The following is a 12,669-nucleotide window of genomic DNA, read 5'->3' on the forward strand; positions in this document are numbered from 1 at the left end:
CATCATTTCTCTAAACCTGCAGGTGGCATAACCCATCTTCATATAAATACGAATGCTCACCAGAAACAGATGGGGGAATTATTCTTAAGATGCTGCTGTTGCAATGTATAAAAACAGGCCATGCATTTTCTTCCTTAGAACTACTGTTTCCAGGGGTGTTTGGTGATGGTATGTGTGTCAACAAAGTCAAAATGGTGGCCACAGCCGTATGACCAAAGCCCTCTCATACATATATATATATATTTGCTATATTTATGCTGATAAATAAATAAAGGGAGACTAGTATAGATCTATTTCAAGCTATTTAGCTCTCATCAGCTAGCCATACCCAAGTTTGGGAATCGAACCTGTGCTCCATTGCCTCCCAGGCAGGGAGTTAACCATTTGAGCTACAGAGAACGACTCCTTATCAGCCAGCCAGGGTGGGAGGTATATACTTAAAGTCACAACCCCTGGTATGCCCAAGTATGGGAGGAAGGTCACACTTCCACTCTCTGTCATTAGGCTCGTCACAAGAGACCATCCAATAGCTAAATAACCCAGTTATGAAGTGAATCTGGCTTTCCCGTTGACTTTGCTGATCAGAAGGTCCCAAAAAGTGACCACATGATCCTGGGGCACTGCAACCACCATAGATATGAGTCATTTGCCAAGCGTCTGAATTTTGATCACATAATCATGGGGATGTTGCAGAAGTCGTAAGTATGAAAAACGGTTTAAGTCATTTTTGTCAGTGCCGTTGTAAATTTAAATGGTCACTAAATGAACTGCTGTAAGTCGAGGACTACCTATAGCCTGTAGCAACCATCTTGATTTTTTTTAACATTCCCCTTGTGAATACCCCCAACTACCTCTTTAGCTGCAAATATATGCAACTCGCATAATTCAGCAGTCCATGATCTTTGTGGCTTGGCAGCCTGGGTTGGGGCGGGGCGGGGGGGCAGTAGAGGGAAACTGGGCTGCATAAGCTCAATTCATGTGAGCAGCAGGTCTGTGTATATACACATGCACACACGCACACACACACACACACACAGCTCAATTAGAGGAGTTGAGTCAACTAGCAGAGGCAAGTTGAGTTGTGTGTGTACCCATGTGTACATGTGCACTGGCCCACCGCATGGTCCGGGGATTGGGGATTCCTGCTACAGACCAGGGGCCTGGCCTGTTTGAAACTGGGCCACAGGAGAAATGGGCAAGCACACTTGCGTGAAGCTCCAGTCATGCAAGTGGAGCTTCAAACATGAGCACAAGCGTCCTTCGCTCAAGCACCGTCTACTCACGTGAATGGCGCTTCATACAAGTGTGCTTGTCCATTTCTCCCACAGCCCAGTTTTAAACAGGCTGCATGTCCTATAGTGGGACATAGCCCGGGCGGTGAGGGTTCCTGACACAATGGACTAAAAGAATTATTGTTAAGTTTTCTGTTCTTCTGTCAGCATAATTAAAACAGTGCATTTTTTAAAACTGAAATTGTGCTATTGAACAAGAAAAATACAAAGACTAAGAAACAGTAATAAAAAGTTAAGCAACTTTGCTCTTGACAGGTAACAAAGCTGATCCATTAAAAAGAACCCAAAAGAAGAAAACTATTAATTAAAGGCCCAGAAGTCCTGAAAATTTCCATAGATCTTGGTCTACATCACAGCAAAGACAAGGATGAGATACAGAAGTAAGCAGAAGAAGTTTGGTCAATGGGATGATATAACTGACAATTCTTGTGTCATCAACTAATTAAGCTACTAAACATTTTAAGTGTTAATAAATAAGGGTTAATCTAGTTAATAGTTGAGGGTTAGTAAACGAATTGTGAAGTATTATTTACGTCATGCCATTTTAATCTAGGTGTGTAAGTATAATAAAGAATGAAAGGGTAACTCCCAAATACAGAGTTAATAGTGGTAACTTCTGTTTTATTCAACTGGATATAAATATCCAACACTTCCTTCAATATCTTAAATTGACACTGATACTGGATTTGGGCATCGTGTGAATGCATTTCAATTTAGCTCATTTTAAACAGATTAACTATCTTTATTTCAAGTGTAGATTATCTTGTTTCATGTTCATTCAACATATGCTGGGTTTAGGGGTAAAGCAATTGTGTATCTATTCATCCGAAATTTCATGCATCCAGCCAATAAAAATGTGTGAAAGAAAATTGCAAGATGGCTAGCTGTTACCATCCATCTCAGTAGCAAAGTGACCAACTCTGGTCATGCTCAGATTCATGAAAATTACCCCATTACAGAATAGGGGAAAAATGTGATATAGAAGGAAGGAATAGATAATGACCAGGTAAAGGCCAAAATGAGATATTAGTTTATACCCGTTGCCTCTTTCTTTAATAAGTGGCATTTCCTACCAGAAAAGTCACCCTGAACCATCTACAGTATCTGCAATCCTTCTTCCAGCTAGATTTTATGAGGATCAGAGCTGGACTGGCTGGGACACCCATCTTGCAAACTGGTTCTGAGAAGGATAGGAATTCAAGAAGAAGAAGAAAAAGGAGACACCCAATTCCCACCCCACTCCAATACTACCTTCACTGGCTGGCCAGTGTGCTCCTCTTGGTTTTCTTCTGAGCGCCATTTTTATTTAAAACCGCTGTCTTCCCATTTTTGTCCTGTTACGTTTCCCTTCCGTGCCCACCACCAAAACACCTGGTCCCCCTGACTCTTGCTTCTTGCCCTTTGGAAGACTCTCGTGTGTCTCTGCCTCTCCTCCTCCAATCGTCTTCCTGCTTCCAGTGCTTTTCCCCTAATTGCTTTGCTCCCATGCATCAAAGTCTCATCCAAACCAGAGGTCAGCAGAGGAGAAAATAACTGGACTCCAGTTCCTTTCCTGTTCTCCTTCAACTCACTTCATTTTCTGTTAAGGTAACCTGGGCTCCCAAGTCTTGGTCCTCTATTTTATTCTCCTAGACTTCTTGGGAGACCCAAGTTTCTTCCTCTCTTTTTATCTCCAGGGAAAGGGAGATAAAGGACTTGGTTCCCTGCCAAGTCCCTGTCTCCCTGGGTCTCCAAAGGATAAATTAAAAGGTTCCCTTGAGCTGCTCCTTGTGCTATTACTTTGTTCTTTTGTTCTCTGCGCCTGTACGTTATGAACTTACTGCACGCTGTTTTGACTGCAAAAGAATGAGCTTGGGCAATATCAGAGTGTGCTTTTTACCACAGCCATGTTCATATTAACACAAGGGAGAACAGGGACATTTTCAGAAAGCTATTGGGAAGGCAATGTCCACCACAGACACCATGAGGGCGAGGCAAAACCTGGCGTGAGAAGACTCAGGTTCTACTTTATTTTTCTGCCAATAATTCTCTCTCAGCCAAACCTTCCTCCTAGGGATGGGAGAAAATGGAGGGGAAAACACCAAGTACAGGTAGCCTTCGACTTACGACCATAATGGAGCCTCCTGATAAGATTTCGACAGTTGTAAAGTGATCCTCACCAACAGTGAGGGAGTCAAGTGGGCCTTGCTTCCATAAGTGTTGGACCAAACAATACTGAATAATTTGGGTACTGGCTTAAAAAAAGAACTGCTTTGTCTCATTTTGCATTCCTTGCAAAAGAATTGGAAGTCTTGCAATGTTTACTACCGTGTTTCCCCCAAAATAAGACAAGATCTTATTTTCTTTTGACCCCCGAAATAAGTACTTGGCCTTATTTTTGGGAAGGTCTTATTATTTTTGAGGTGCAGGAGGCAGTGAGCATAGTTACCTCATGGCTGTTGCTCTGTTGCAATATTTTCAGGGGAGGGCTTAATTTAGCGCATGCACTCAAAAGCCAAATTGGGATCTAGGAAGGTCTTATTTTCAGGGTAAGTGAAACTTGTAGTCTTCAGTTGCATAACTGGGCTCAGCCTTTCTAATCTGCACACAGACACTGTTTTTTTTGGGGGGGGGGGTTAGACTGTAAGGCATATGTTGGGGATATTCTAGAAATTGAAATTGATTTAGTTTTGCAGCATGAAACCAAGTATGGAAATATTATCTGAAAATGTTTCAAAAATTGATATTGATATTGTGCTTTTATTATTTTTAGAAGTAACTAAAGGTGGCAAACACAACTTCTGCTACTTCCTCATATTTTCCTCACAAAAAACTATGAGGTGAGTTGAGGTGTGAGAGAGAGTAACTGGCTTTAAGCACCCAACCAGTTTTCATGCCTAAGGTGGGACTGGAACTCAGTCTCCTGGTGATTGATCCAAAGTCAACCACCCGACTTGCATGCTTAAAGCCCGGTGCCTTTACCACTAGACCAAACTGGCTTTGTCTTCATTATCATTCAACTTTGACAAAGGTTGAGCAAATTACACTATAAATATATGTGTACTTGGGTACTTAGTAAGAATCCTGTGTGATCCTTTTGTATCACATTCGAAGATAACAGCTATCTGTTATTCAGTTTTTGAGGCGGGTCTATTCCCAACATACAACAAAATTGGTAGATGCTATCTCCACCACGAGGTAGAGCAAAGAAGGGGAAATACTCATGCTTGTGCATATGTGCATGTACACACATACACTCCCAACAGGAGAAATTATCAATTGTCTTTCCATTCTTGTAAAGTTCCTTTATCTCCTTTCATCTGCGCATTTCCCCGGATAGCTATAAAAATGAGCTCTTATCAGCAGAAACAACAATTTTTACTAGCTGCTGCTTCCTCTTTCTTTATTTCAAGACATAATCCCAGAGTTCTCCCACAGGGCAAACACGTTACTTGGCCCAGAATTTAACTAAGAATTTTCTCCAATTCTGTGGTATTGTGTTTCCCAGTTATCTTTTGGTAGAGCTCAAAAGCATGGATGTGTTTTAGCTCCTTTTACAGGATGTAAAAAACCCAGAGACCTCTCCATTCTAAGAATTAAGAAAAGGGAGCAGTTACTAGCAAGGATTATTTCAGGGACACATTGAAACTTTTAGTTTATTTTTTGTACTCAAGCATTGCTGGTCAAATTCAGAATTTCTAGCACCACTACAAAACAGCCGTCTGGTTTTAATTTATTTTGAGAACTATGAGAGATTCCCCTTCTTCCCTGCCACATTATCAACTGATTATTAGGTGCTTCCCCATATCTGCATATGTATGTGTATGAATAAGTTAATCAGAATGTATGAATATGTGCATAAAAAGAGCAGGAAGAAAATTCCATTCTTAACTAATTTAATTCAAGGCCTCTACAATTGTACATCTTTTGTTAGTTTACTTATGCTTAGCTCTTGAGTAAGTCATTATGTACTTACCTAGGCTACAAACTTTAAAAACTAATTTTAACAGTTAATTTGTTTCCCTAGACAACTAATCCTAGTTAACCTAATCATGGTATAATTCTTCGATTGAGAGATAGTTAGAATAACATTTGAAATACAGACATTTGTCAGCATAGCTCAATTCAAAGCACCACAGAACAGATTAAATGTCAATAAATTGAGTGAAGATTGACATGCCAGAATATTTTGGCTCTTTTTGATCTTGGCAAGAATCAAGACTCTTGAGATCTTAGGATAAATGAATTTAGAGAACCATGAGAGAAGGAACTTACAAGTTCTGGAAGCTATGCCACAAATATCCATTCTAACAACTTCTCAATTATTTCTTATTATCCAATAATAAATAAAGTACTTATTAAATGTCCTTAAAAGAGGACAGAGAATGAAACAGGACTGAAATACAAAAGACTTGATGGGGAATTTTACGTCACTTATCAAATTTTGTGATCAGAGGCCCTCTTGCTTTGAAGGCATGTTGGGCCAGTTGGATTCCTAGCTACCAATACTTGTAAGTTTAGATTCAGGACAACAATTTGAAATCCTTGCTCAGCATCTAATGGTTGCTGATCACCAAAAGCACCCTTCACCCTGGCAAAAACCTGCAATTATTAACTACAACACACCATCACCTGCCCTAAACTAAGCTTCTGAGTGTCCTACCACCACCATATCCCTATCCTAGCTCCTATCCATGGCTTTACCATCGGACCCAGCTATTCCCAGAGCAAAGATAAACGGATAGAGAAAAATAGAAAAAAAATAGATTTTTAGAAAAAGAGGAAAGAGAAGGGGGGGAAAGCAATGTAGAATTGACCTAAGCATTTCATAAACGACTCACAATTTTCAATCTGAGAAAACCTCCTAAATGTTCAAACACTTTACCCAATTTATCCAATCTGATCACCAACTTCTAAAGAACCCATGATGAATCCTTACACACCTAACCCCTAAAATGTTAATCTTACCCTCCATCAACCTTTCATTTCTCCTCGAAAATTCTCTTCCCAGTGGGACCAGGGAAGGGACTGGAATTGTGTGCCCAGCAAGACAGGCCCCTCGATTCATATTACGGTAGTTCCCTTAATGCTACAATGGGGATTATACTGGGTGTGATGACCATGATTGAGGAAGCCAGAAGTTCTTCATCTAAGGAAGTGGAAAAGTTCTACTTTCTCCAACATTGCATGCGTTCTAAATATCCCATATATTCAATTTCTTTAAGTAAAAAAAGATTCCCCTTGCACATATGTGCTAGTCGTTCCTGACTCTAGGGGGGGGTGCTCATCTCCATTTCAAAGCCAAAGAGCCAGCACTCTCCAAAGATGTCTTCGTGGTCATGTGGCTGGCAAGATGCTGAAGGCACATAGAACGCTGTTACCTTCCCACCAAAGGTGGTTCCTATTTTTCTACTTGCATTTTTATATGCTTTCGAACGGCTAGGTTGGCAGAAGCTGGGACAAGTAACGGGAGCTCACTCGTTAAACAGTGCTAGGGATTCGAACTGCAAAACTGCCAACCTTTCTGATCAACAAGTTCAGCGTCTTAGCCACTGAGCCACCCCATTCAATTTCTTTACTTCCTCTTTAAAAGATTTCATGCAACAGGAATTAGGAAAAGCTCTTTCGGCCTTTCATTCTGGCCTATTGTTGCAACTCATAGGAGATGTAATGCTGGTCTAGGATGACCAGTCTTTGGATTCATACAAATATTGCATTATGGGATTGCTCTACAACTCTTTGAAAGTCCCTACATCTTAGATACGATTCTTCAGATACGGGCCACCTGCAGGGGTTGTTCAGAAAAGCCAAGTTGGCAACTGCAGACGCACCATCAAAGTATTGCTCCTTTTTATGTATAATACATATACAGATGGTCCTTGTTTAGGATTGGAATGGACAACTTGGTCATTAAGTGAAATGGTTGCTAAGTGAAATGGTGCTTATGGTCTTACTTCAGCTTTCCTTTGCTTTATAGCCCTGAAAAGGCCATAAATGTGAGAACTGGTCATAAAGTTATCATCTCTGTCATAACTGCAAGTGGTCACTAAATGAGGCCGTTAGTATTGCCCCTTGATACAATAGGGATATTGTATCAAGGGGCAATACTTTGAACATGCATTCTGGGTCATTTTTTTGATGCTCCTGCATTGGAAGTTAATTTTAAAATTGCATGTTTACAAAAGGTAATATATATGTAGGTGTGCACGGGTGTTAAGAGTGGAAACTAATTCTACAGGCAATCCCACCCTAGTCATTAAAATCCTTGTCTTTCCAATCTTCCCTTTTAATTTTTCTTTAAATTCTAAATGCTAAACCTCTCTTATAAACTCCCCATTTATCTCCGCAAATAACCAATCCATTCTCAAGATGTTCACCAATATCTTACCCATTGGCTGCAATTGTGGGGGCCGATTGCTGCAAATAAAGAAACAGTAAAGTTAGTTTGGTCCATCTCAAGTCACTCTTTCTCAAATTCTCCCTCCAGTTCATGGATAGGAATTATACAGAATATGTATAATTGGAACTACTGGTAGTTTTAAGCGAACTAGAACCTCCATTTGTTTGAGCTGGAAAAACACTTAATTTTTAAAGAATGTGCTATGGCTATTCTTTCAAAGCTGGAGGACTTATCTGTTCATAAAATTCTTAGTGTGAGGAATTATTTTAAAGCTATTTGCTCAAGTGTTCTGTGGTGGTATGTGGGAATGAACAGAACAGAATAGAATAGAATAACAGAGTTGGAAGGACCTTAGAGGTCTTCTAGTCAACCCCCTGCTCAAGCAGGAGAGTCTATACCATTTCAGGTAGGTGACTGTCCAGTCTTTTCTTAAAAGCCTCCAGTGCTTTTAAGAAGAGACTGGACAGTCACCTCTGCACAAATTCTGAAGGCAAGTTGTTCCACTAGTTAATTTTTTTAACAATCAGTAAATTTCTCCTTAGTTCTAGGTTGCTTCTCTCCTTGATTAGTTTCCATCCATTGCTTTTTCCCTTCCCTTCTGGTGCTTTGGAAAATAGGTTGACCCCCTTAAATATTGGAATATGATTTACTCCATGGCTTAGCTTGCAGCCCCCACTAATCATCTTTGTTGCTCTTTTCTGCACTCTTTTCAGAGTCTCATTTTTGAATGACCTTGGAAAACAGGAGGGATATCCATTGTCTAGGCTGCAAATCCTTCTCTTGTCCTTTCCCACATACCATCAGGCTTGTTCCTGAAGCATTCAAGAATGCATGAAGCCATGGTGGTGCAGTGGCTGGAATGCAGTACTGCAGGCTGAATCAGCACATTGCCAGGAGTTCAATCCGCATCAACTCAAGGCTGACTCAGCCTTCCATCTTTCTGTGGTTGGTAAAAGGAGGACCCAGATTGTTGGGGGCAATATGAGTCTGTAAACCGCTTAGAGAGGGCTGTAAAGCCCTGTGAAGCGGTCTATAAGTCTAAGTGCTAGTGCTATTCTTCTATAAGCTATCCCTTTTTCTGGAAAAATGAGCAATCTAGTAAATATGCGTGCTTCCTAGAAGCATATGATTGGCCACGGAGAAGGCATAGGCTGGCTGTGCGAATCTATGTGAGTGTTGGATAGCTCTGTGCTTAAAAATATAACAAACAAGGAAAGTTAATTTGGCGTGTTCCAAGTCCTCCCAATTAAATAATGTCATATCACTTGCCTCTGGAATAGCTTCCCTCTGAAGATCCTAGACTTCCTACCCTGCCCACATTTGAAAGATCATGCAAACATAGTCTTAAAGTGGGTGACAAATGTTTATATGATAATGTCTGTTGAGCTAGACTTTTTATGCAGAGGGATGTGCAGGGCAGAGGTGATGTTTTGGGGTTTTTTTATTATATGGTATTTGTACTGCAAGAGCCGAGGTGGCGCAGTGGTTAGGGTGCAGTACTGCAGGCCACTTCAGCTGACTGTTATCTGCAGTTCGGCGGTTCTAATCCCACCGGCTCAAGGTTGACTCAGCCTTCCATCCTTCCGAGGTGGGTAAAATGAGGACCCGGATTGTTGGGGGCAATATGCTGACTCTGTAAACTGCTTAGAGAGGGCTGAAAGCCCTATGAAGCGGTATATAAGTCTAACTGCTATTGCTATTGTACTGTTTTTATTGTTGTAAGCCAAGAGTCATTGTGGAGTTGGGCAAACTTATACATTTAAATAAATAGAGAAGTAGTAATTAACACGTTAGACTATGGACCAGGGAGGGCTTACGGAGGCTGCTTAGGTTTTATTTTCTCCAGCAGCCAAAACATAATATGTGAGAGAAGGGTGGGATAGATGCAGTGGGCCAATTGGAGCTCTGCAACTGACCAGCTTCTTTTGGGTTTTGCTCTTTGCAACAGAGACATTTTAGTTCCATTTCATTCTGGAAAACACTACTTTCCTGCTGGATCTCTTTGTCTTGCTGATCCTAAAATGGACACTCTGCTGCAGGGGTGTCAAATTCAAAGCCTGGGGGCCAGATCCGGCGGCCCACAGAGTGCTTGGGCCATCCTGGAAACAGTGAAGGACCAGCCTGCCTCTGCCAGTGAAAAATGGAGCTTGGGAGGCCTACTGAGATCCATTTTTGCTGGCAGAAGGTTGCAGGGGGCTGTCGCAGCTGAAAACGGAGCTCGGCAGCTTATTTCCACTGGCAGAACGCTCAGGTCACCACAGGCGCCCCCAACATGAGTGATGTCGAGCTGGCCATGCCCACCCTGGCCACATCCACCCCAGCCCTCTGAGGTCAGGTACAACCCTGCTGTGGCCCTCAATGAAATCAAGTTTGACACCCCTGTTCTACTGTGTGAATATGTCCCCCAACAGTAAACAGCCCATGGTAGAGCTGAGGCAAGGAGGACAACCACAAACGTAATACTCTGAATATCCTACATCTGTGGAAGTCCTTGTGCCAATTTAACCTCCAAAGTCATCCAATGGTGCAAATAAAATGGAAATCGCTGGTCTGAAAAAAAATATTCCACTAGCAGAAGCAACAGATCCATGGCAGCATTACTTCAGGCATTTGGTACTAAAGAAACAAACTGCTTGCACAATAATGTCCTTTTGTTTGAAATGCAGCAAAACAGATACACCAAAGTCTATAAAGTTGGGAAAGGGAAAGCGAAAGACAAGGAGAGGATGACCAGTACCAAATGGATGGACTTAGTTACAGAGTTACAGTGGCAATGGGTATGTACTAGAAGACTTGAAGGACCAAGTTTGCAGATTGATCCTCCTGGAGAAGATCTATTGTTGGCGCAAAATCAATCAAAACCTGCAGCATGTAACGTATGCAAAGGTAATCTACTTCAGAGGTGGGTTGCCTCCGGTTTAACTACAGGTTCACTTTGTGCGCACTTTGCGCATGCACAGAACAATTTACAGTGAACTGGGCACGTGCATGCACTACTAAACATGCCGGCAACAGCAATAGCGACTAGATAACTGGTTCGTGTGTGTGTGTGTGTGTGTGTGTGTGTGTGTGTGTGTGTGTGGCCAGCCTGAGTCGCTGCCAGTTCTGCGATCCAGGCCAAAATACCACTACCAATTCAGCCGAACTGGGCCGAACCGGGAGCAACCCACCCAGTGGTGGGTTTCAAAAAATTTTCAAACCTACTCTGTGGGTGTGGCCTCCTTTGTGGGAGTGGCTTGCCAGCCATGTGACCTGGTGGGAGTGGCTTGCTGGCCATGTTCTTTCTTTCTTTCTTTCTTTCTTTCTTTCTTTCTTTCTTTCTTTCTTTCTTTCTTTCTTTCTTTCTTTATTTATTTATTTATTTATTTATTTATTTATTTATTTATTATCTCTTTCTCTCTCTCTCCCTCTTTCCTTCCTTTTGTCTCTGTCCCTTTTTCCCTTTTTTCTTTCACCTCCCTCTCTTTTTCTTTCTTTTTTCTTTTTCTTTATTTCTTTCTTCCGTTCTTTCTCTTTTTCTCTTTGTGTGTGTGTGTGTGTGTGTCAGTGGTGGGTTTCGAAAATTTTTGGAACCTCTTCTGTAGGCGTGGCCTGCTTTCCGGGTCCACTGGTGGAACCTCTTCTAACCGGTTCGGTAGATTTGACGAACCAGTTCTACCGAACTGGTGCGAACTGGTAGGAACCCACCTCTGAACCCACCTCTGATCTACTTCTTCAACTGTTCCAAAAGGCTGCAGAACCTTTTATAGCCATTCTCTTGCTCAGAATGCAAGCTTATGTTCACAACACTGACCTGATTACGGCGTTCTTCATGGCGGTTTTGCATCTCTACTGGGTCTTCCCAAAGTCTCCCAAAAGCATCTTGGTTAGGAGGCTCCCAGCCACTGCAGAAAGTCAGGTTGTAGGAAGCCGCATAGCCCCTGGGGAAATCCACCCTTGATGGACAAAGCAAATAAGAATAATGTGAATTAGAAGGAAGGAGCTAAAGTCATCACATTTTCAATCATTGCAAGTTAAATAAACCACCCAGGCAACAGCTGTCAACCAATCTACAACAGACCCACCATATTTACATCATAAATGAATTGGTCTAACATCTTAGAGAAGATTTTGGAATTCAAATTGCAAAGTTTCCAGTCCTTATTAAGTAATTTGCTTGTGGATCCAGGTCATCTGTGATATCACTTCAGTTGAGAGGCAGAGGGGGCTATTTCACCAAAATTAAATAACCAGTAGCAGGAGTCTCCAAACCTGGACACTTTAAGACTTCTGGACTTCAACTCCCAGCATGGCTGGCTGAGGAATTCTGGGAGTTGAAGTCTACAAGTCTTAAACGTGGCCATGTTTGGAGACCCTTGGCCAATAGCATCAAGAAAGGAATAAGGAAATTGTAATAGTTAGAAAACTACAGAAGGAAGAAGTAGAGGTGAATGGATTAAACCACATCCTATAGAGAGAGAGAAAAAATAAGAAGGCAAAAAAAAAAAAAAAAGCAAGGGAAAACAAACTCAAATCCCCTTACCTGGGCTTAGTCCAGTTTTCACCCAGAGAATGCCACAGTTCTGTTTCCCATTCTCCCAAGCAGCTTTGCATCAAAGTTACTGCCTCTAGAGTTAGCATGGGATTGCGCAATTCAGAAGCAAATTCGACACCCCCAGAAGCATCCACAATCTGAAAAGGGAAATGAGAATCAGAATCTATATTATCTGTTCCCCTGGAAGCTCCATCTTCTCCCAGAAAAATTTACCAATACGCTCATATAGGAATCATTGATATGTGCAATCTAATCTCATGTTTATCATGAGATTTTCATGGATTATATTACACAACTCTGCAACTAGTGGAACTGACGACCTATCTCTTCCCACTTATGATTATAACCATGTTGCTTGTATCTTTTACAATTTATATTGTTTTATTTATTTCCTAGTATGATTTGATTGCTTATTAGTAACCTATGGCTATCACTAAAGTGTTGTATTTTATGATTATCGATGA

The 12,669-nt window shown here is 41.4% G+C and overlaps 1 protein-coding gene across 2 annotated transcripts in view; it reads right to left on the reverse strand.

Annotated features, from left to right (window-relative positions):
- The window catches only part of EPS8L1 (EPS8 signaling adaptor L1), a 50,989-nt gene that overhangs the window by 14,674 nt on the left and 23,646 nt on the right, over window positions 1-12,669 (reverse strand). For both annotated transcript variants that reach the window (XR_001313516.2, XM_014065781.2), the window contains exons 13-15: window positions 12,194-12,342; window positions 11,465-11,606; window positions 7,660-7,688 (exon numbers count right to left, since the gene is read on the reverse strand). Coding sequence is in view for 1 of the 2 variants with exons in the window: in XM_014065781.2 (XP_013921256.2) it covers window positions 7,660-7,688; window positions 11,465-11,606; window positions 12,194-12,342 (320 nt within the window). In the remaining variant the exon portion in view is untranslated. The remainder of the gene's footprint in view (window positions 1-7,659; window positions 7,689-11,464; window positions 11,607-12,193; window positions 12,343-12,669) is intronic.

The sequence above is a fragment of the Thamnophis sirtalis genome, unplaced genomic scaffold (genome assembly GCF_051295495.1).
Source record: "Thamnophis sirtalis isolate CommonGarterSnake01/CBP01778 unplaced genomic scaffold, rThaSir2_p1.2 scaffold_4, whole genome shotgun sequence".
NCBI classification, from domain to species: Eukaryota; Metazoa; Chordata; class Lepidosauria; order Squamata; family Natricidae; genus Thamnophis; species Thamnophis sirtalis.